Below are 25,376 nucleotides of genomic sequence, written 5' to 3' on the forward strand. Positions count from 1 at the left end.
TTTTTAACCCTCTATTATTTCATATGTTGAGGTTGTCACAATGATTATATGTTAGCATGCTCAATTTTTTGATTTGTGATGATTGCAAAACTATTAGTGTAAGTAAACTGCTAGGGATCAGATTAGTAACACACAAAGAAATAGTTAAGTTGATAACTAGTTACATAGAAGATAAGTGAAACTTTATAATGGTAACCCTCTACTTTCAAGCGGTAGAGTAATCTCCCAAAACTACTCCATATATTAGATCAACATTTGTTCCTTCATGTCATTGAGTTTATTATTGCATTATAGTTTCTTGTAGTTAGATTTAACTGGGATATAAACTAATACCTCTTATACCTCGTATCGGATATGAGCCACATGGAGTAGATTTTATTCATTTATTAATTAATTTATGCATTTTATGATAAGACAAGCCGATTAAAAAGCGTCACTTTTGACTTGTTTGCCTTGTAGTATAATGTATTTATTAATTGTCTAACTAGTGAGTTCATTTTGAACTAATTTATACTCTTGTTTTTATCAGCCGCCAGGAATTCAGAATCTAGGAAATACATGCTTCCTTAATTCTCTTTTACAGGCATTGGCGAGTTGCAGACTGAATTGGCAACTTCCTAGCTTTTGTAAGTGTTAGTTTTTTTTTTTTTAATCTTAATCTATATTGGAATTGTTCAGCCTTAATCAATCCTAAAACAAAGAACCACAGCACAAGATATAAAAAAATAGATGAGCAACATAATTGTATGATTAAAACACGTCACTATATGTTTGAAGTTTAAGATATTAATATCGTAGATACCTTCATTAAACACCCAAAAGAGTATTTATACTTAAAAGTTTAAGATCTGGACATAAATTTTGCGCTACTGTAGTCCAATTGTGACAATAGGTTTGTTGGCATGTGCATTATGTGATCCAAGTTGTTATAACAATTTCAGGAGTTTGTTAGTAGTTAATTACAATTAGTTAAAGTGTTAGTTAGTTGCTAGATAAAGTCCGTGTGTCTTGTAATGAGGCTTGATTCATTTATCAATGAAATTCCTTTTTTCCTTCAATATCCTATCTCTTCCTTTCTTTTATTATCTTGTAAGATTCAAAGATCTATACGTGTTAGGACTCTATGTATGATATGTATTAGGAATAGGATTGTTATTCATAGTAGGACTCTCTAAATAAGTTGTATATATATATATATATATATTCCTAGGATGAATGAGAAGATGTGACGGAAATTGACCATAATTTAACAATACAAAATCTTCCTAGCTTATTATTGCATTGGTATTAGAGCTGTTTTTTGTTGCCATAACTCCGAGCGGTGTAGTATTCAGCAACAGTTGAGTGCATACTAAGTGTTTGATCAAAATACAATTCTAGAAAACCTACAATTTCTATCTTCGATCAACACTTTGGTACCTATCTTGCAATTTTGGTGTTAAGAAAGTTTCTGTTGCAACTTGCAAAGCAATCAAACAATAATGGAGGTATAAGTTAGAGATATGGAACAAATATACTTCAAGTTAGGCAAATTAGATTTTGCATCAATTCATATAATTACTCTTCTTCAAATTCTACTTCTTCTGTTAAACCTTTTGCTAGATCCGTAATTACTTTAAGCCTTGACAAAGGATATGAAAGGAATCACAATTCACAAGTAACTAAAACAAAAACAAATGTTCATTACGATTTTTTGGTGCGGAAGATTTCAAGTCATGGAAGGTTGCCCAATATTTGAGCATGTTCTAGTTTTATAGCACCTTCCCAATTTGAAATGAAAAAGGGCTTGACAAGTGGCTTTTGATTTACATTTTTTTTATGATCAGGTGTATTCAAAGGTATGAGATAGAAATTGTTGGGCAAGCACACTTTTGTGTGAAAAACAATTAAATAAGGGGAGGTAGAAATTGAAGTCAATGAAAAATGAGGTGGATGAAAGAGAAAATGAGGTGTAAAGATAAACGAGAAGAGAGAGAATATGCTATAAGTCACTCGATACTTTGAAAAGGAACCCTTACACATTCCATATTATTTTGGGAGTATTCATAATTTCCTTGACCTTGGTTTAGCCTACAAACTCGGCCTTAACCTTGAATCTATTGCCACATAAGGATTGTTGTCGCTTGTCGGTGATGGAAATCATTTATCATGTCAAATTGTTTGTAAAGATTTCTAGTGGAGTCTTCACAAATCACAATACCATGTACACTTCAAGCATGTTAATCATTCCCTTGGAAAGTTGTGATATGATAGATTTTAAGAGATTATTGATGGAGTTCGAGTACAATAGATGTCATCATGTATTAAGAGGTATCCCACCAAACAGCACTAAGACCACTGAAAAGGTGAAGTCAGAGATTATGCATATTTAATTGCTTCGCCTAAGTTTAGTTTATCCTAGATGACGGTTTTGGAAGTGATAAAGATATTGATTAAGATGATGTAAATGATGAATGGATGAAAATTTTGATGTTTATGGATTGATAATGTGGAGATTGCACTAACAAAGATAATCTCAAGCTTTTGAGCAGCTTGGTTCTCTCCTAATTATCTGAAGAGTTATGTCATACACCCATCTAAGCTAGGGTAATTCCATTGCTGAGTTGGACTAATCAAGAGGAAAGGAATACGATGATCTAGTCCAGTGAAACCAGAAACGCGGGACGTACGGCCGAATCGCGTTCTGGTTCGTTCGTACCGAATCGCGGAACGAACGCGACCCAAATCGCTGGGATTCGCGTCTCAGTACGGTGGTCATGGCGTTTCCTTTTTCTTCTTCAAGGGTCGACACTAGAGGACCGAGAGAGAGAGGAGGAAAGAAAAGAAGATGAAAAATCACAGATCTAGGGTTGATTCGAAAACCTAGATCTGGAAATTGAAGAGGAAAATGCTTATACTAGGATAAATTACCATGGGGCTTTGGTTCTAGCAAGAATTCCGAGCCAGATGGTGTTGTCAGATCCCCGGATCTCCGGCAGCGGCGGTCGACAGCGGCGGTCGGCAGTTGGCCTTCTCTCGTTCTTTCCCTAGCCTCCGACATTTCCTTTCTCTGTCTTCCTCTCTTTTTTTTTTTCATTTAATGGGCCTCCAGTCAGTTTTTTCTAATTACGTGGGTGTGCCCCTCCCCCTTCTCTTTATTTTTTTTCTTTTTGACTTTTTCTTAAAGTTTTACCAATTAGGGTTTTAAAGAAAGCATTAAAGTGGGCTAGGTATAGTTGGGCCTTTAAAAAAAACTGTCAGAACTCACAACACCAAACGTTCCCGATTCACTCAAGGTAGCGTTTCCCGTTTCCGTTTCCGTCCCGCGTTTCGTATCGAATCTCGTTCCTTGTATCATTGATCTAGTCAATATATATAGTGAGAAATGATGTTGTGAGAGTCATTGGGATTAATGAAGTGAGAACTTTTTTGTATTGTAACTTTAGTGGGAGAGTCCAGCATCTACTTGAAGTGTGCTATGATTGTACTATTACATAAATCACATTGCAATACAAAATTACCCAACCTTACCTTACTTGCCATTATTTCATATCTTTCACAAACTCCCTTAAAGTTTTCATCTTTATTATAATCGTCAACTCAAACGCAAATTCTTGTCTATAACAGCTTGGCATCAGTGATATACGATTCGTGGTTGCCCAAGTACGATAGGGTATCAAGTAATGGAGTTAACTAGATTAGATGACCTAATCTATATAGTGAGAAATGTTATTGTTAGTCAATGAAATTAATGAAGTGAGAGAATCTTTGTATCGTGACTTGGAGAATCCTGCTTGAAATGCTGCTGTTTTACTATTCTATTGCAATGCTTTCCTTACTTTGTTGTTATTTCATATCTTTCACAAATTCATTTACATCTTATTCTAATCGTCAGCCCAGACACAAATTCTAGTCTATAACAAGTTAATACTCAATAATTCAACATACTTTTCCCTTACTTTTCCCTCTATAGAAATTAACCTATAACTAACTTTCAGGTTTTATGGACTAACAAATAGATCAAATTTTCAGGTACATGTGTTGCACAACATTGTTTATACATTCAATTTGGTGAGACGATTGAGAAGATTCTCAATCATACTGCAGGACCTATTAGACCAAGCAGTATTATTCATCTTTTACATGGTAAAAGCCTAAACACATGTCTAATATGTAAATAAAATCAGCTACACTTGACAAATTGTTTTTTTGTTTACAGATGTGTTATCATCATATGTCATTGGTCAACAAGAAGATTCGTCTGAATTATATGTGAAGTTGTTATCCAAATCCTGTTTTAAACGATTGAGAGACTTCTTCACATTATATCGGAGTGGTTACGAGGTATTATATTTTTCATTTAAATATCTTTCTAATTCTATTATTGTGCAACTACTGATTCTAGTTAGTTATCCTCTGCAAGTACAAATTCAATGTTACTGTTTCTCCAAATGCCTTCCCTCTTTAACATATTTGTTTGCTAACTTAAATGTGAGAGTGACATGCTGGAAAATACCCTGGTATTGTTCTGACCTATGTGTGTTTATTTGAACAACAGGTTGAAGATATCCACTTTATCCTCGAATTGCAAGATGGAACCACTTCGAGTTCTGTTCAACATTTACTACAGGGGACAGTATTTTCCAAATGTCCTCAGATCTTGACCTGCTATGTTGGATACAGTTTCAAGGAAAACGGGGAAAAACTAAAAAGAAACCTAGTTTGTGAACGTCATTTAACTCTCCGTTCTTCTAGCAACGGCGTTGAAATTGGAGTATGTTTTTATTGTATTTCTGTTTTGTTTTTATTTTTTAAATTCTTGTTATGGGTGTGTGGTAAGAAAATATGTTTAATTACCTATAAGCAATAAGTACATGTAACAGCAGCCTAGATAACTACTGTTAACACAAGAGTATTCAAGAACTTAAGGGATAGAACAGATAGAGAGAGATTAGAGAAATAGAGAGAATAAAGAATAGAGAGAGATCAGAATGAGATAAGAGGGTGAAGATTGTTGTTATTTACCAGAATATATCTCAATTACAGCTGATGTTAGCTACTTATACTGAAAATACAAGCTAATAAAACTTCCCGCCAAAACTAACAAACTTCTAATAACGGAATAACTATATTCTGTTACAATCCTTCCCCCTTGTAAAAAGAATTGCTGAATCAATTACATGAATTCAATCACTTAAGTAACAGTTTCAAGGTATTGAAAATGTAGGATAAGTGGATTCAAATTCTGGGAGAGATACCAAGTTGCGTAGCTTCCATCTAAAATCTTTACAAATGAATTGACATGCTAAGTGATTGCCATCTGCAACAGTGATAGCTTGTATAGCAATTGGTTCTAGTTCTAAACCCATAGATTTAGTTAAACTTAAGTCTAGGAAGTTATGAGTACTCCCAGAATTAACCAATATATGTAATGGTTTCTTCCCAAACAACCCATTGACTCTCATAGTCTGATAGTTATGGCTACCACTCAAGGCTGTAACTGAAATACAAGGCTCAGTTTCAGGCTTTCAGCCTCAAAATATCCTTCCACACACTGATCACCTCCATCTTCTTCTTCTTCTTCTTCTTCTTCTTCTTCTTCTTTACCATAAATCTCAATCAAGAACAATTGAGTTTGTCTCAAATTACAATTATGTCCCTTCTCTTAGGGGTTATCACAAAAATAGCATTCACCCTTCAATTGTTTCTCCCTCTTTCTTCTCTTGAAATGTTAATTTGGGGTCTTTGAAAACTGGTTTGAAAAGGCTTAGAATAAGTGGGCTGTATAGTATTTAGTTTAGAAGAACTAGGAGAGGTGGGTAAAATAGGTGGTAAAACTGGTTTTGTGTATTTAGAAGATGAAAATGTTGGTTTGGCTTGACTAGCAGTTATATTCTCTTCTTGCAACCTATGTACTGGATTTAAATTGGATATAAATTGCAACCTAGCAGCCATTGTTACAGGTTTGATGGCTCTTACAAAGGGTTTTAAATTGGATTTATTCCACCAATAAAAGAATCCAAGAAATAAAAATCGGGGTAGAACATGATTTTGCTGTGATATCAAAGACTTTAACTCCTCAAATTCATTCCCATATTCTTCTAGACTAGCAGTTTGAGAAACCTTATTAAGTTTCTCTACAATGTTAACCCCTGCTTCATCTCTAAATCTGGCAGACAAGTGAATAACAAACTCAGTCCAATCTACATTTTTCTGCTTAACAATGTAACTAGACATCCAATGTTCATACTTTATCAATCATGTTCAAACAAGCAAGGTCAACTTTTTTATCATCAACTATTTTGCATAGTGTAAAGTATTTATTACACTTTTTAATCCACATCCTAGGATTAAACTTAGGGAAATCCAATTTAGGAAACTCGATTGAAATTATGATCATGATTCCTTGGAGAAGGAGACCCTTGCCTTGAACTTGCTTTTGCTTCCTTCAATCGCTCATTCATTTCAGAAAATGTTTGCATTATCGTCTTCATAGATTCCTCAAATTGTCGAATTTGAGTTTGTTGGGCTTGGAGTCTGCTTGAAGCTTCAACGGCTCTTCCATGGCAGAATTTGCGTGTTGCAGGTGCCAGAATGACTAGAAGATGAAAGAAAATTGAATTTGGGCGAGTTTGCTCTGATCACGGAAAAAAAACATGGCCGCGTTCGCGGGAACAACTTGTAATGGGGAAATAGAATGTTTCGCGGCCGACGCGGTGTGAATTTGTTTAAAAAATTCACATAAATATGTTCGACCTTATTTGCAATTTTTTTAGTTTATGAAGCATTATTACAACATAATATAATCAAATCTAAGAGAATATCATGTTTCGTCAACTATATAATTAAATCATAAAAAGAATTTGGCTAATGTTTAAAAAGTATGGATGTAACAGGGATAAAATCATTCTAACGCGACGAATTCGCGTTACGGAACAGACAACAGAGTGAGAAGTATGTGAATTTTATTATGACGTTCTGTAACGTGATTTCGCGGAACGACAAATCCAAAATCTGTTACACAACGATCGTTCTGTAACGGGACGGGAGAATTTTAGTTCCCTGGCTCTAATGCTAATGTAACAGCAGCCTAGAGCCATGTGACTATCCAAATCAACAACATACCTAATTATTTTTCGAGGGGAAATCTTGAAGAGGGAACTAATTTGATAAATAAATATCAGCAAAGCTAACAACAAAATTCGGAATATCGTCCACCCAACATCAATAGCCAATCTCCACATGTTGGAAATGTGCTAACATATGAGCCACCTTATTGCCGGAGCGTTTAATAAAAGACCAACTAACAACATCAAAATCAGAAATATAAACTAAAATGTTATCTATAATCAAATGGAAATCACTAGACCCTGTCTCCTTAAGCTTGAGGGCATTTATAACGTGTAAGCAATCACTCTCCACAATGAGCCTTCGAACATCGAGTCTACTAGCCAACCGAAGCCCTCCCAAGCTGGCTCGAGCCTCGACCACGTGAGTCTCCAACCCAACACGCTGCTGCACCACAGCGCACACTTCCGCACTTTCGTCCCTGCACCACCCTTACCCCCACGCCTATGCCTAAGCCATCCACACCCAGAATCTCTGCCTTCACATTACACTTCCACCATCCCGGGTCCGGAGCAGTCCATCACTTAGCGTGGCCCTGCAGCAGTCCGACACTCGCCCGTGGACGCTGAATCTTAGTCTCAAGCGCCCCTTTACATGTCTTCATAGCATATGACAAGGTAGCTGCCGGTGGTGAGAAGTCATGCTCCATCAATGCTTTACACCGTGCGCTTCACACTGGAGCAAATAGTAAGGAAAAGGGCCACGACATTATGGTCCATCTCCTTAAGGCATTTCGACCACCATTCCACTATCGACCCACAAGCCCGAGGAGCGTTCAAATCAAACGAGCTTACCTCCCATACCTCGTCCGCAAGACCACAAGTGTGTATGGCATGAAAAGCAAATTCTTCGACGCACCCACATATACCACAAAAAGGCGAAATATGCTTTAATCGACGACGTAAAGCACGGCTAGTTGGTAGTGCATCCAAACAAGCCCTCCAAGTAAACACTTTAACTGTAAGAAACACCGAGGCCCCCAATAATTTTCAACATATCATCAATTGAGGATGAGGATTCTTCAGACAACGACCACACATCATTCACTATCGCATGATAAGGAGACTTCACAAAATAATTTCCACTCTTTTCCAAATCCCAGCACATTCTATCTTCCAGGAGTCGATGACTCAACGGGATTCTCAAAATTCTATCAACTTCAAAGGGAATAAATAACTGAGAGAGAAGTACCTCATTCCAGGTTCTAGAAATAGGGTCAATCAACGCTCCAACATTAAGATCTTCACCACACGAGGACAAGACTTTGCGCGACTGGGAGCCGGGAATCCAAGCATCATGCCACACTCTAATCTTCTCTCCATCAGACACTCTCCACCTCATACCCCTCCTCAACACCCATTTAGCCTCCCAAATGTCTCTCCATGTATAGCTCGGATGAGAACCAAGTTTAGAATCTAAGAAAGAGGTGGTCGGATAATATCGAGCTTCAAGAAGTTGCTCAAATAAGCGTCCTGGATGCATGACAAGGCGCCACCCCTGCTTACCCAACAAGGCCCAATTGAACATCTTCAAGTCCCGAAATCCCATGCCACCTCACATTTCGGCCTACACAACTTCTTCCAAGCAACCCAATGGATCTTACGCTCCCCGCTCTTTTGACCCCACCAGAACTGCGAGATCAAGGATCGAATCTCATCACAAAAAGAAGATGGAAACTTAAGAACACTCATAGCGTAAGTAGGGAGAGATCGGGCCACAACCTTTATCATGACCTTTAGAGTTAATTAGGCTTTATTTGTATTAGTGAGGTTAATTTGATTGATTTAACCCTAATGACTAATTGAGTTGATGGCCGTTAGTCATTAAAGGTATTCTAAGTATTTTTCAAAACCTCAAGGGTACCAGGTGAAATGTTGAAAACGTGAGGGTAGCAAGTGAATTGTTGAAAATGCGAGGGTACCAGGTGAATATTGTGAAACCTCTGGGGTACCTAGTGAAAAAACTGTATCTTAAATGAAATACTTAATATAATTTTTAATATATATAAATAATTTTTTAATATATAATATTTTTTAATCTAGAATATTTTTTTAATATAAAATATATTTTTTCAGCATAAAATAAAAATCGAGCTGTTCACGAGCTTTACGAGCCGAGCTTTACCTAGCTCGGCTCGGCTCGTTTAAGTCTCGAGCCGAGCCCGAGCTCGACTCGTGCCCTAGCTCGAGTCGAGCTTCAACGAGCCGAGTTTTGACTGAGCTAAGCCCGAGCTGCTCGCGAGCTTGTCAAGCTCATTATTACCCCTAATTATTCCTAATAATTTTTCTTATTAACAATTAGTTTTCTTATTAACAATAGGATTTTTTGTCCCAAACTACCTTTAACTTTCAAGTTTTTGCGAGAAACTACCTTATAAAAAAATTGTTGTCCTAAACTACCTTACTTTACAATTTTGTTGTTGACAGCTACCTTATGCCGGTTTCCGGCGTTGACTTTTGTTTTTTCAGTTCAAAATTGTGGGAAAAACAAAATTACCCTTGTGGGAATTGAAGAGGGTGATTGTTTCAATTTTAGTTTAAGTAGAAGAGGAATTTAATAGTGGATTGGTGGTACAAAGTGTCACATAGATATGAGGGAGAGAGCGCGCGCACACCGGAAAATGTGACAATAAGAAAGCGGAAAAAACAAAAGTCAACGTCGGAAATCGACCTAAGGTAGTTGTCAACAACAAAATGGTAAAAGTAAGGTAGTTTGGGACAACAATTTTTTTATAAGGTAGTTTCTCGCAAAAACATAAAAGTTAAAGGTAGTTTGGGACAAAAAATCCTTAACAATATAATCAAGTTGTCTTATTATCATTTGATTTTATTGTGTGCAGGTTAGGTATCAATTTGTAGCGGCTGTGATTCACACGGGACAGTGTTTTACCATGGGTCACTATTTTACTGTTGCAGCTGTTGGAGACGACATATTCATGCTTTTTGATGATGAAACCGTAAGATTTCTTATATTGTCAATATATTTTATTTTATTTTGTCGCAAGGGATATACTTTTTAAGTTCAGATTTTATTTTTGATTCCTTTAAATATTAATTATTGAGGTCATCTATAAAATCATAAGAATAAAGTGAATTCATAATCCTTTAAAAAGTCAAAAGTTCATTTATGTTGTAATTCTTTTTGTCTTACAGGTAAAAGTGTTTGATCAAGAACTTCATTTTGATGAGGCTTATATGTTGTTCTACAAGAAAATGGTAATATATTTTACATCTTTTATATATAATTTGACTGATCAAAATCTAAAAATAAACAAAGTATGTTTGGAAAAATGGAAATGAAGGGATTTATACTTACCAACCGTATACTTACCAATGATTTGAATAATGTCTCTTGTCTTTAACTCTGTACCACTTACAAATGGAGCAAGTAATGGTTTCCATTTATTTGTCATAACATTCTCCATTTTGAGACCCAATTCATTTGCAAACTTTTATGACACATTCACCTCAGACATCAGCTACATAAGTCTCACCCGAAAGCTTGGTTAACTCATCCTGAAGCGATAAATATAACTTATAAGGTACATTAAAATAATCCCTATATTAACAACAATAGTTGCTTCTTATACGTTGTATCTATGTTTGAAACAATGCCGTATCAGTTAGTCTTTAAGATTAGATATGTGTCTTAAAGATTATGTTTGTGTTTTCGAAAGCTAAGTCTTGTGTTCAATATTAATATATGCACTTACAAAGTGATCATATTAATTATTAATACCATTATATTAATCCAATAGTTACCGTTAATGAATTTATATAAATCTCAACTAAAAATTTGCGTCTGTTTGCAGGCTGTGCCAGTAGAAGTCCCCGTCGAGAGTTTCTCATTACGGAGGTCTGGGAGGACTAGGCGTCATCCTGTCCATTTCCGTGTCCCTATAGTGACTGGTTGCGGATGTGGCTGTTTGGCTTCTAGGACCAGACGCCGCCGTAGGACCACACATCGTCCGTCTCTGCATCCTGTAGCTGACACGGAGTTGAGGCGAGATGACTTTGAAACGGTATGATAATTTATGGTTGTTCATGCATTTCTTTATAGATTCTAGCCAAAAAGTATTGATTAATATCTTAAAAAAAATATAAAGCTGCCCTAAGATTAGTTTTTCATACTCCCCAACTCCCATATCAATAGAAGTATTAATTATCTATATCGAGATAGAAAAGGAGAAAAATAAGAGGAAATGGACGCACTCCCTTGTTCATATCTCAAGGAGGTGAGAGGGGTCCCTCCCATATAAGGCCTTGAAAGGTCCCCACTTAATTAGTGGGCAGAGGTATTATAGCTCTACTCAGCCTAATGCAACCAATCAAACCAAGTCTTTGACTTCATGAAACGTTTAAGATATGCCACAAAGTCTTTTGTTAAGGACCTCATTTTTCCCATTAGATGGGGGGTGATAGGCAATGCTTCACTCTCTAAGCTGAGAACGGATGCCATAAGGGAAGAAAGTGAGCATATTTGGGAAGCCTATCTACCACCATCCCAACGTTGAGAAATTGGCAAGGACTCTAAAGTCCATTGATTTGTCCTCCCACACTTGAGTATTGAGGGGTAGAGAGTGTAGTAGCCCTAAGCAACTCAAGGAGGATGTTGCCGCTGGTAAATCACACTAGTTTGCACATATTTGGATATGTCCCTTCTGATACCAACTTAGTATCACGCATATGCAATTTTCTGGTAAGTTTTGAAGTCACCTATTCCCTCTACTAGTGAATGGCAGCAACGAGAGTCGGAGCCCACCCAACCCACATGCAATAGATATCCTGGTGCATGACACTTGAGAAGTGGAAACCTAGATAAGGGATCTGCAACTTTGTTTGAAGCTCAAACTTGTACCCGTATGTCTTGCTTACCCATTTCTGATATGCATGCCTTATCTCTCTTTGTTCCAAAAGAATTTGAGACTCCCTTTTGAAATCTCAAGCTAACCACAAATTGCCTTCGAAGTAAATAATGCCTCAACTTTTTAAATGGCTAGACAATAACCATTAATTCCTTCTCATAGATAGGTTTGTTTATAACTTGTTACCCCATAATTTGGTGTATAGGATGGCCATTTTGAGATAGGACTGTGGAAGCCATGACTTCGAAATGAAGGTGTGGGCGAGTTTGGCATGGCTAGAATTGGGCTATCCTCAACAGAAAGTCGCCATTCTTTTTTCATAACAAGAAACACGGGCAAGAATATGGATTACAAGAAATTTGTATGATAACATGTCTTGTGTATTAATCTTTCGATTTCATTTGTATGGTAACTAATGGGTTCGTTTCTTCTTTGAGAGTAATGACATGCTCTTTTCCCTAATTGGTGGTAAGCCTTCAGCTATGTTCAACATATGTGTTGTTCCAATGGTGGTCTACGGAACCAACTTATGTTTCTTTGTGAATGTCCTGTCCCTCAATTTGATTAAGCTTCACTATGTATCCTTACTTCTTTCTATGGGATAGGAAACATAGTTCTGACCGTAAAGAAGGGTCACCTAACATCTGTTTTTTTTTTTCCATATGGTTAACATTTCCCATCTTCTAGTCATTAGATACCCAAATAATCAAGTCTGAGAAGTCGAAAGGTAACGTAAGAAGTCCTCCACAATACTTATGTGATTGGAGCAAAATCCCCTTGCACTCGCTTTCCCCTTGAACAACTTCTCTTGTTCTCGGAGTAACGCCAAAGCCCTTGGAACTTGTGGTGACACCCTGCTGTGGTTGAGATAAAAGTGTGAGTCACGTCGGGATCTATGATCACCATTATCTCTTTCCCCTTAACGTGTCCAATTAGCTTCATGGTTTTTGTGCTCGAGATACCCATCGTCGAATTGAGGGATATTCCTAGTTGAGCTACTCCTTCCAACTCTTCAAAAGCGGATTCCACCGCGTTAAGCTCCTTCGCATTTCGATTTCCTTTTCGCCATCACCCTGATCTAACAACTCACTAAGCTCACGATGTTTATAGCGATGGTTTATATTCTATTGCTCATCACATTTCAAGCATAGTCCCTTTTCGCGATTCGTGGTTCCGATGGAAATGTTTTTGCACTTAGGCTCCTCACTCTCCAAGTGGTCGAGCTACAAGCATGCGGCGGTTGAGTTTGTGGTTTGATTTTATGATGGGTTTTCGTGGGTGTGTATTTAGGTAAGTAATTCCGGTTGGGTTATATTTGTTGAGTGTGGGTGTAGGGTTTTTCCTTTGGGTTGTGGTTTTAGGTTCTCATTTTTGCATTGGGCTTAGTTTTAATTTCTCTACGACCTATCGTGAAAGGTCCATTGCTTGGTTTAGATTAGGTGGAGTTGGACTTCGACCCATATGTCCTCCTTTAAACCCACCAAAGGTGCCAACAACTCCATGACTGTTTGTGATACTCCATAACCCCCTCGACTAAGGTGTAGGTTATGCAATGATCCAATGGTGTAAACCGAGCAAAATTGTCGAAGACAAGCTCTTCAACTCTTCTCGCCAAAAAATCAACTTGCGTTGGTCCTCCTACTGGCTAGGTTGCACTGAAACTGATACGGGTGCACACGTAGAGGTACATGTACGATGCAAAACGCTAACCCAAAAATTAAAGATACGGGGACATGGAAAAATTCTATTAAATAATATTTTTGTATATTTATTATATTACAAAAATGTTTTTCTTTTTTTATCCTATACTTTATTATAACATTAATTTTAACGCATACCAAATGATTTTCATAATTTACTTTTCATTTTCTCGAACCATATGTCCTCCTTTAAACCCACCAAAGGTGCCAACAACTCGATGAACTGTTTGCGATACTCCATACCCCCTCGACTAAGGTCTAGGTTATGCAATGATCCGATGGTGTAAACTGAGCAAAATTGTCGAAGACATGCTCTTCAACTCTTCTCGCCAAAAAATCAACTTGCGTTGGTCCTCCTACTGGCACGTGCTAACCCAAAAATTAAAGATACGGGGACATGGAAAAATTCTATTTAATAATATTTTTGTATATTTATTAAAATTACAAAAATGTTTCTTTTTTATCCTATACATTATTATAACATTTTTTTTTAACGCATACCAAAGGATTTTCATATTTCATGTGAATTTTTAAACTTTAAATATGTTTAAAGATGCTTTAAAGTGTTCGAGCTATATCTTATAGCTATTCGTTTACATACAAGTGTTGGACACTCGAACTATATTCAGGTGTGTCCAATGAGTGTCAGTCATTACGTGTCGGATACGGGATACGCCAGTTACGCGAAGTGTCCATGCAACCTAGCCTAGTTATGGTGGCTTCCACCATATCCTCCTTGCTTAACCGATAAAGCTGAAAATAGTTAGCACGATCCACTCATCAGGGTTCAAACCATCAAAAATTAGGATAACCAATTTCTTCATCTTCAACTTTAAGTATTCCGCCGGTAATGGTAGTTTAAACCCTCCGATCATCCCAGGTTTAACCCCCCCCCCCTTTAATCTCCCATTTCGTCATTCACGCTAGACCTTGATTCGCCTTGCTAATTGTCAAATACCCCATTAAGGAACATGCTTCGATATGCTATCACGTTCACCAAACAAGGAAGAAGGCCACGCGGAATGGGTGGTCCTTGTTACAGGCTAAGATTGATGTGTAAAATCTTTCATGGTCTTCTCGCATCGACGTTGCCTTCTCTTCCAGCCGCAAACTCATCCTCGACATTTTGACGTTGAGGTTGCGGTTCACGGTAGCCGCCACGTAAGCAGCGAGGTGTTGTTGAGTTGCGGCCATGGTGTTGACTACTTCTTGACTCATAGCTACAATGTGGTTGCCATTTCGCTCCTACTTTGTTGGCTCTGTCACAGTGTTGATAAATTGTAGAGAATATTGAATTGAAATGCACACCTTCATTAATGACCCAACCATCATATTTATAGTACAACCTAATAACCTAAAGTATAAGGATACACCGAATAGGATTTGTAAATAATACAACTTTCCACAACTATATATAATTCTAAATCACCTAGAATTCCTAACACTCCCCCTCAAGTTGGAGCATGCAAATTCCGGATACCTAACTTGTGCAATAAGAAGCCAAGTTGTTGCGTGCCAAGCGCCTTAGTCAAGATATCAGCTAATTGATGACCAGTAGGAACATACTAAGTAGAAAGATTACCGGAAACTAACTCATCACGAACAAAATGACAATCCGCCTCTATATGCTTACTACTATCATGGAAGATAGGATTCTTAGCAATGTGTAAGGCCGATTGGCTATCACAAAATAGACGCATAGGCTTCGAATGAAGAATCCCAAGAGAAAACAATAAAGATTTTAACCATTTCAACTCACAAGTAGTAACTGCCATAGCACAATGTTAAGCCTCAGCACACGAACGTGCAACAGTAGGTTGCTTCTTCGTCTTCCAAGAAACAAGAGAATGTTAAATAGCCGGTCAAAGAACGACGCGTAAGTGGACAAGCCGCCCAATCACTATCACAGAACGCTGTTAAACATAAGTCAAACATAGGACAAAATGTTACACCTTGACCAGGGCTACCCTTAATGTAACGCAAAACATGGATAACAGCATCCCAATGTGGAACTTGAAGAGAACTTAAAAATTGCGCTAAAGTATGAACGGCATAGCTCAACTCAGGTCGAGAGTATCGATTGGCTTACACCCAGACAAAATATCCATGGAGTATTTACGTTGACAAAAAAACAAGCCTGCAGGACTAGCGGCTCTAGGCGACCTAACCTCAGCACCACCTCTAGGCAACCCAACCTCAGCAGCAGCTCTAGGCGACCCAACCTTAGTGGAGCTGGGCTCCCCCTCAACCGAAGCGGCGTCAAGGTATAACACCACACGTCGCCGATACGAACAACACTAGAACTGGAAGAAGTTGCGGCCCCATCATGGCCCATTGTGGGCACGTCATCAACACCAAAAAAACCAGGACTAACATCATCCCACAATGGAATCTGACGAAAATAGGCCTCCCGTTGGAGACGGGAACTATCACGAAGGGTGTCAAGATAAGGGAATGTAATCTTCAAAAAATTGCACATCACGACTCACAAAAAATTCTCTAAGACTCCAAATAAAACAGACGCCATCCTTTTTGTCCAAAAGGATATCCCACAAAAATACAACGGCGGGACTTGGAATCAAATTTATCCTTGATACGAGGCCTATTAGCAGCATAACTCAAGCAACCAAACACACAAACATGGTCATATGAAGCGGGAACTCCAAATAGAAGTTCATAGGGAATTTCACCATGCAACACAGAGGTAGGGGTAAGATTAATCAAATGGGTAGCAATGAAAACACATTCTCCCCAAAAATATTTGGGTAGCTTAGAAAATGCAAAGCACGAGCAACATTTAAGAGATGGTGATGTGTTCGCTCAACTCGACTATTTTGTTGAGCAGTATAACACAAGATGTGTAATGCAAAATACTCTTTTGGGCATAAAAGGACTTCAAACTCAAAAATCCTGACCATTATCACTACGCCTCACTTTGATTTTGGAATTAAATTGAGTTTGAACCATAGAATAAATTTTTTTTAATCAACTGTGCAACTTCATATTTACCAACCATCAAAAATGCCCAAGTAGCACTAAGAATAATCGTCAACAATAGTAGGGAAATAGCTAGCATTGCAGCTTGACAAAACTTTATTTGGGCCCAAATATCACTATGTATCAAATCAAACGTAGGATACTCAACGAAAAAGAGTTGCGAGGTTGTTTTCCCATAAAACAAATATGACAATCAAAGGAACAACTACTATTCTCAGCACTACTAAGACTACCAGCGACGCCAGGAAGAGAAGAGAGAACATGAAGAGACGGATGACCTAAACGACGATGCCATAACAACCGAGCATCAGAAACAACGACCTTATTTGCTTGAAGAGGACGAACACGAACTGGACGAAAAATATAGACCCTATTACGGTAGTACTTTTATCATTAGGTAACCCAACAAGAGAAGAAATATCACGAGAATGAGAGAACAAACCAAGATTACCTGACATGTGATTGGAAGCACCACTGTCAATTATCCACTCATTAGAAAAGGACGTACCAAATAATTTTATTGTAGAGGAAGAAGCTTGCTTGGAAGCCTTAAGGGCAGCCATAAGTTGTGCGCATCGCTCATCAGTCAACGTAGGAGCACTCGAGCAGCATTAGAAGCACCATGAGGACGTGTACTGGCCACATTAGCGGCAAACCCCTTGATTGAGCATCATGGTTTCCACGGGAAGACCGACCCCCACGACCACGAGTACCTTCGGGCCAGCCGATAAGCTCGTAACAGTGTTCCTTGTCGTGATATTTACGGACCACATTGACTACAAACCGTCGGCTCGGCACTGCTGGCAGGAGCAACTCCACGACCTCAAGCACCACCTGATGTTGAGAAACCCACAACATCGCCTCAGAGACCGTTTGTTTACGCTCATCAGATATTATTTTAGAATAGGCAACATTAAGGGAGGGCAAGGGATCCATCATTAGCAAACCCGAAACTAGAGTACCAAATTTTGTTTGATCAAGGCCAATACAAAACTGGTGAAGATGATCAGTGGCTTGTAACTTAGCATATTCAGAGGCAGCGGAACAAGTACATGTAGGCAACTTATAGTAACTAGATAACTCACCCTTAACTTACGTAATTCACCAAAATAAACAACAACAGAACGACCAAGTTGACAACAATCACGAATTTGATTTTTTAACTTAAGAATACGCAGGTCATTACCAAAGAATAACGGTCCCGCAAATCGTCCTAGAATTCTTTGACACTATCAGGAAAATGCATGTTAGAACGAACAGAAACATCAAGAGTATTGAAAATCTAAGAACTTAGCATAGAATTAACAATACCCCATTGAGAAAAATCAAGATCTTTTGAATTTGGAGCAACAATTAAGCCATCAATAAAGCCAAGTTTATTTTTTGCACGGAGATTATTGCGAAGGGAACGACTCCACTCTTCATAATTGTCCCCCTTCAGTAAAATTGAGTAATAAGAGCACCATTGCCCTCAATAGGATGAAGATAATAGGGAGAAAATGGTTCATAACGAGGAGGCGAAGTAGACTTACTTGGTTCACCCGTCGCAAGAATCAAGAAAGACTGAACTGCGAAGCAAAACAACACTAGTAGCACAAAACAGCACGGTGCCCGGAAGAGGAGGCAACAGAAGATTAAACCTTGCAGGGAGAGAAAAAAAAAACGAGTTGTCTTGGGGAGAGAAAGAAAATGAGTTGTCCAGAATAGAACAAACAGGAGAACAAGTCCCAGAGATTAGAGTAGTCTGATACCATGATAAATTGTAGAGAATATAGAATTGAAGTGCACACCTTTATTAATGACCCAACCATTATATTTATAGTACAACCTATTAACCTAAAGTATAAGGATACACCGACCGGGATTTGTAAATAATACAACTTTCCACAACTCTCTAGAATTCTAAATCACCTAGAATTCCTAACACGTGCCACCTCCGGTGATTGTGACCGATACCACTTTGCTAGGAATTAGATTAGTAACACCTAGAGAAATAGGTTAAATGATAACAAGTTGCATAGAAGATCACCGAAATTTACAATGGCAACCGTCTACTTTCGAGAGGTCGAGTACTCTCCCTATTATACTAAATGACTACCTCCTTCGTTTCTTTTTATTTGCAATAAATGTTTCCTTTCCTTTTTTGTATGTCATTTCTTTCTATCTCTTACTTTATAACGTGTCCAATTTTTTCTCTCTATCTCTTTCACACTCACTACATGCAAGGCCATTTATTGCAAATAAATCGAAATGGAGGAAGTATATCAATTTCTTAATGCTAATAACTCGATATAGGTTTATTGTCTATATATGGTTTAACATCTTGAAGCCATACATATAACTTATAAGGCAAATCAAAATAACCGTATATTAACCCTAGTTGCATCCTATACTTTGTATCAATGTTTGAAATAACAACGAATCATTTAGTCTTTGAGATTGGACATGTCTTTAAGATTAGGTATGTGTTTTCGAAAGCTAAGTCTTGTGTTCAATATTTATATATGCACTCACAAAGTGATCATATTAATTATTAATAACATTATATTAATCCAATAGTTATCATTAATGAATTTTTATAAAATCTCAAATAAAAAGTTGTGTTTGTTTGCAGGGTATGCCAGTAGAGAGTTTCTCGTTACGGAGGTCTGGGAGGACTAGGTGTCAGCCTGTCCATTTCCGTGTTCCTATTGGCGAGCGTGTCCGCTTGGATTCTAGGCCGACTTCTGCTCCACTTGCAGATCTTGCCGGGGGATTCCCGGTGCGCAGACGTAGGTCATCTAGGACCACGCGTCGTCAGTTTCAGTGTCTCGTAGCTGACACAGAGGTGAGGCCCGATGAACTTGAAACGGTATGATAATTTATGATCGTTCATTTGTTTCTTTATATCTTAGCCAAAAAGTATCGATTCAAGCAACATTACACAAAATACAGATGCCATCTGTAGTAATCCCCCATTGAAGCAGTTTGTCTTTAGTTAATGTGCCTTGAAGAAGAAGCCAGGTTATGAACACAGCTATAGGACTAGACTTGCTATTGCAAATGATCCTCTTCCAAGGAACCTGAGGCTTATCTCCTCTCAAGAACCAATAAAATTTCTTGATAGAGAACTTCTTATTGTGAATGAACTGCATACAGTTTGCCTGATTCTCAAGGTGTATTCTAGCTTCCAAAATTTTCTTCATTGCCCAAGATAGTCTCATAGGAATCATCATGCTCCAGATATCCCTTCGTTTAATGTAATAGGCATGAAGCCATTTAATCCACAATCTATCTTGCTTTTGCGCTAAAGCACAAAAATGCTTCCCAATGGCAGCCTTGTTCCAAGTGATGCTCTCTTTGAAGTTAAGGCCCCCACAAGTCTTTTTATGGCACATATCATCCGATGCTACTGGAGCTTTCCTAGCTGCAAGTGAGCCTGTCCATAGGAAGATTCTGAGAATAGCTTGTATCTCTCTTCAGGACTTTTTTTGGCAGCAAGAAGATTTGTGGCTCCAGAAGAGTTGAATTCCCTGAAGAACTGAAGAAATCAGTTGGCATCTTCCAGCATATGAGAGCTTTTTAGCAGTCGACAGCTGGATCCTAGCCACCACCTTTGTGATGAGAGGCTTGCATTCATTATAAAAAAGTTTTTTTTTAGCCTGGAGGGGCATCCCCATATATTTAAATGGGGATCTGCCTATAGGAATTTGTAAGATGTTCTGCAAGCAGAATATACATTGCTCTTGTCTAAGTTGGCTTATACACCCGAGGCAGCAGAGAAGATTAACTCGAGCTTATATCAGCCAGGCAAAGAGAAGCAAGTAATCAACAAACATTAAATGTGTGATACTGAGTTTCTCACATCTTGGATGGTAGTTAAAATTAGGAACATCCTTCAGAGCACCTAAGCATCATTATGCATCTTGATAGGTATTCCACGATAATAGCAAACAAGAATGGAGACAAACTACAAGGAGTACCATTAATAAGTACAGTGTATGTAATTCCGAGAGCATAGTAAACAGGAAAGGCCACTCCACTGAGTCATAGGCCTTCCTTAGATCAATCTTCACCGTACACCTTGGACTAATATTCTTAGTAGCATAGCCCTTAATAAGCTCAGTAGCTAGAAGAATATTGTCAGAAATTGATCTATTAGGCATGAATCCTGCTTAGAGCTAGATCAATAACATCACCAACAACTTTCTGCAATCTCAAAGTGATAGTTTTAGCAATTATCTTATATAACACACCGCAACAAGTTATAGGTCTAAAGTCTTTTACAGAAGAAGGTTTGCAAGTTGAGGCACCAGAGTAATCAAAGTATAGTTTATGTTAGTAGACATAACACCATCTTCAAAGAAAGCCCAAATAGCATGATAAACTTCGCCTTTAATAACATACCATACCTTCTTAAAGAAGAAGCTGTTATAGCCATGAATTCCTCGAGCTTTGCTATCATCAATACTTTTAAGTGCATTGTCTATCTTAGCTGTAGTGACAGGAGCTGAGGTTTCTAGCAGCAGCAGAGACTTGTTTTCCATTTCTACTAATAGAAATGTCCATTCAAGTGAGTGATATGGCAGCAGAGCGAAGTAAGTCTTTATAAAAATTCATCACCTCATTCTGAATATCCACAATTCTAGTGAGTTTTATGCCATTTGCATCATACAATAAATCAATGCTATTTCTAGCAAACCTTTCCTTCATAGAATGGAAGAAGAAATGACTGTTACTATCACCCAATTTAAGCCATTGAATCCTGGACTTTTGCCTATAAGCACTTTCCTCAACTGCTAAGAATTTTCTAAGAGAAGCTATATGAGTAGCCTCTTGAATATGAAGTTGCTCATTCAAAGGATTACTCAATATCAGTTTGAGTTATAGTTATGTCTAATTGCTCCTTAACATGAGCAATTCTAGCATCCATGTTAGCAAAGTCCCTCTTATGCATCTCCTTCAACTTTCTCTTCAAATGTTTCAACTTGTCCCAGACTTGCTGCATCTAGTTGTTACCCTCAAAATCCTTCCAAGTATCAATAACTGAATTATCAAACTCATCATGATCTGCCATATAATTAAAGAACTTGAAAGGTCTGCCACCCTGACTTTGAGAAGGAGTACATTTCAGCAATAGTGGACTATGATCTGAGAGGCCAGGATTTAGATATTCCACCACAACATATTTCACAAGCCAAGCTGAGTTAACCAAACACCTATCAATTCTACTAAGAACTCTAGCATCACCGTGACTCTTATTATTCCATGAAAAGAAATGCCCACAACTTCTTAGCTCCAAAAGATCATTATTTTGCAAGCAGCTAGTGAAGTCTTGGGTTTCATAAGTGGTGATAGGCCTTCCTTGAAATCTATCATCTTGTGATAGAACATCATTAAAGTCTCCAAGAACACACCAATGATCTTGATTGCTATTACTAAGCCTATCAAGACTTGTCCATAAAGCTTTCCTAGTTTCCACTGTGTGCATAAACCATACACAGTGGTGATCACCAAACTTTCACCAGTTTGTTTATCGGTAGTAACCCCATGAATCCATTGCTCATGCTTCTCACATATATCAAAGCAGATCACATCAGTATTCCAACCAACCCATATTCTTCCTCTAGGAGATAAGTCATAATTATCCTCCCATTTCCAACAACTTGAAGGCCAATAAAATTGACTTTATTATTTCTTAAGTATTTCTTTACTTCCACTACTGATGCAGGTTATTTAAACCCCTTACATTCCATGTACTGATGATCATGTGGGGTTTAGATGGAAAGAGCTACTTCCCCCCTCATCAAGTATATGCACCGCCCTTATTCTTACTTCTTGAAGAGGGGACTACATTCCATACAATGTCACCTACTCTGACTTGTGAGGCTTTGTCAGCATTAGGTGTTGCAATAGTTTCCCCTTTATCAGCATCATCATCTTTGGGAGCCTCCATATGAACTCCACTATCTCCCCCTAGCAGCATGTGTAAGAACTTCATCATGGTTCTCAACATCATCATGTTTAGGAGCCTTTACAGGAACTGCAGCTTTAGGCACCTAGTGTTGCTTAGAAACTTCAGATCTTGGACCCACATCAAGTTTCTTTTCCCATAGTCATGGCCTGCAGTGATGAGATCCAATCATAGTGCAGTTATTGTTCAACTACATCTCCATTGGCATCTTCAACGTATACAATCTTGGGCACAAGTTTAGTGACATCCACTTCTATGAGTAATTTAGCAAAAGAGACTTTCATTTGCCTTGTTGTACACTCATCAGCAAATAAAGGAAGCCCCACCATATTTCCTATTCTACTGAGAGTTTCTGGACCCCAACAATTAAGTGGGAGGTTGGGGAATCTAACCCATAGAGGAATCACTCTCATAATTTCATCATGGAAATTGAAACTTGGAGTCCAAGCTTTCACTATCATCGGTCGGTTATTCAAAGTGAAAGGACCTGAGTATAAGATTTCATTCCTATTCCGAAGACTCTCAAATTTCACCAGAAAATAGCCATATTCATGAAGGAAGACTTTAGGTTTAGCTACAGTGTTCCACTCAAGAGTAATGAATCTAATAATTGTTCCAATAATAGGAGTTTGCCCCACCACATACACCACCACAACATTAGCCCAAATATCACACAGTTTCCCAACTTCTACTTTATCTATGTGAGCTACACATTTCCCATTTTTAACATTAGGTGCTACTAATTTCAAATGACATACCCTTAGACGTTAATTTCTTACCAGCGGTGAGAGCAGCCAGGTTTTATGAGTAACATCTTCAGAAGATAAAGCCTTCACAGCAACCTCCTCTGTGTGTGTGCATCGAGTTTCGATTAATGCCTTTGTCCCCTCAGTCATTTCTTCAACCTCTCCTCCTCCTTGTCGGGTGCTGGAACATTAGTCACACTATGCACCTTCGTCACCATATCATGTTGACGTTGGCTAATCCTGTTTTGCTAAAAAGCTTGTTGTAAAGATGAGACTGCATTTTGTATTGCCATCAGCACCGGTCCCGGTGTGGAAACTAGAGTCACCATTACTGAATTTTTAATTATTAATAACATTATATTAATCCAATAGTTACCATTAATGAATTTTTATAAAATCTCAAATAAAAAGTTGCGTTTGTTTGCAGGTAGAGAGTTTCTCGTTACGGAGGTCTGGGAGGACTAGGCGTCAGCCTGTCCGTTTCCGTGTTCCTATTGGTGAGCGTGTCCGCTTGGCTTTTAGGATCAGACATCGCGAGCCTGCCTCTTCACTTGCAGATCTTGCCGGGGGATTCCCGGTACGCAGACGTAGGTCATCTAGGGCCACACGTCGTCTGCGTGAGGATCTTGCAGTTGACACGGAGTTGAGGCCTGATGAGCTTGAGACGGTATGATAATTTATGATTGTTCATTTGTTTGAAACTCCCAAAATCATCATGTAATGTTAATAGTTTTTTTTTTAAAACTAATTTTAAACTTTTTAGTTGTCAGTTTACAAAATCATGATGTTCCAAATTAGTTTGACTAATTTTTATTCGTTATAGGACATATATCGTATGACTTTGAAAATCAAAAAACCAAAACGGGACATAAACAATTATGTTTGTTTCATAAATCTTTTCTTGACATTTGTGCATGCATTCACAAAATTATCATATTATATAATAAATGAGATTACATTAATCTAATAGTTGCCATTAATGAATACATTTAAAATCTCAAGTAGATATTTTTGTTTGTTTGAAGGTTGCGTCGCTTGTTCTTTTGGGCGTTGACTCCACTAGAAGGCCTTGTTGAGGATTTTTCGTTACACAGGTCTCCAGTAGTCGACAACCTATTTTTGTGCCTACGCCCAAGTGAAGTTCATGCTCGCCTGCGCCATTTAGCTCGTTTGATCGTTCTCTTAGACTTCTTGGATATAAAGAAGTGATCAGTACTTTTGTACATTTTTTTTATGTAAAATTTTGTACATTTTTTTTATGTAAAATTTTGTACATTTGTGGTATTACTGATATACATGTTTTTGTGGTCCGTTAGGTTTTACTAATTAAATATACCTCTTGTTTGTGTTTGTTAGGACATGGGTATATTAGTTTGATTAATGCGGAACAAATAAATGAAATAATAAGAATCCATAATTCCATACTCATTAAAAAGTGAGAATTTCATCTATCGTAGCTTAGGAGCAGTGGAATGTCTATTTTGCCCCTTCTTATCACCCAAAGTTACAGTGAAATGACTGTTTCGATCTTGCTTTGCTTAGTTGCTTTTTGCTGTTCTTCTCTTGTCATCTCTTTCCTCCCGTTTTTCCTCTCAATCATTCATCTTCTCTAACCTAATTTTTTCCCTCTTCTATAACCTCTGTCCTCTTTCCATACCACATTGCTCATCGCCTCTTACCTTATTTTTTCCCTTCCCTTTCTACCTCTTAACCTTTTGGTTCTTTGTGATGTGGTTTTCTGCTTTGCTGCTATTTGTTCCAGAATTTTCCGGCGAATCGTTCCAGAAATTTTCCGAGCTTCGAATCACTATGAATTTGTCCCAAATTCACTGTAAGTTTCGGTGATTATTGTATTCTTCGATAATCATGCTCGTCCAATGTTGTTTTCTATCATATTAGGGTTTGTATTCGAGTGTGAGTTTTGATTGTTTTGTTTCTAATTCTGACAATTTATCTTATTAGGGTTAGTCCTGATGTAATTTTGCCATTTAATTCGGAAATTCCTACAG

At 37.9% G+C, this 25,376-nt stretch overlaps 1 protein-coding gene across 17 annotated transcripts in view; it reads left to right on the plus strand.

Annotated features, from left to right (window-relative positions):
• The window catches only part of LOC104886557 (uncharacterized), a 38,945-nt gene extending 14,268 nt beyond the window's left edge, over positions 1-24,677 (plus strand). For 11 of the 17 annotated variants that reach the window (XM_057392626.1, XM_048639084.2, XM_019247507.3 and 8 more), the window contains 10 exons: positions 530-626; positions 4,012-4,125; positions 4,199-4,323; positions 4,538-4,753; positions 9,947-10,063; positions 10,260-10,322; positions 10,919-11,128; positions 19,283-19,519; positions 23,795-24,034; positions 24,393-24,677. In XM_057392626.1, the coding sequence (XP_057248609.1) occupies positions 530-626; positions 4,012-4,125; positions 4,199-4,323; positions 4,538-4,753; positions 9,947-10,063; positions 10,260-10,322; positions 10,919-11,128; positions 19,283-19,519; positions 23,795-24,034; positions 24,393-24,443 (1,470 nt within the window). In that variant the 3' untranslated portion in view covers positions 24,444-24,677. The other 6 variants (XM_057392627.1, XM_057392629.1, XM_057392630.1 and 3 more) reach the window with 6 other exon arrangements.
• Positions 24,678-25,376: the final 699 nt, after the last annotated feature.

Source organism: Beta vulgaris, chromosome 2 (assembly GCF_026745355.1).
Source record: "Beta vulgaris subsp. vulgaris cultivar EL10 chromosome 2, EL10.2, whole genome shotgun sequence".
Taxonomy (NCBI): Eukaryota; Viridiplantae; Streptophyta; class Magnoliopsida; order Caryophyllales; family Amaranthaceae; genus Beta; species Beta vulgaris.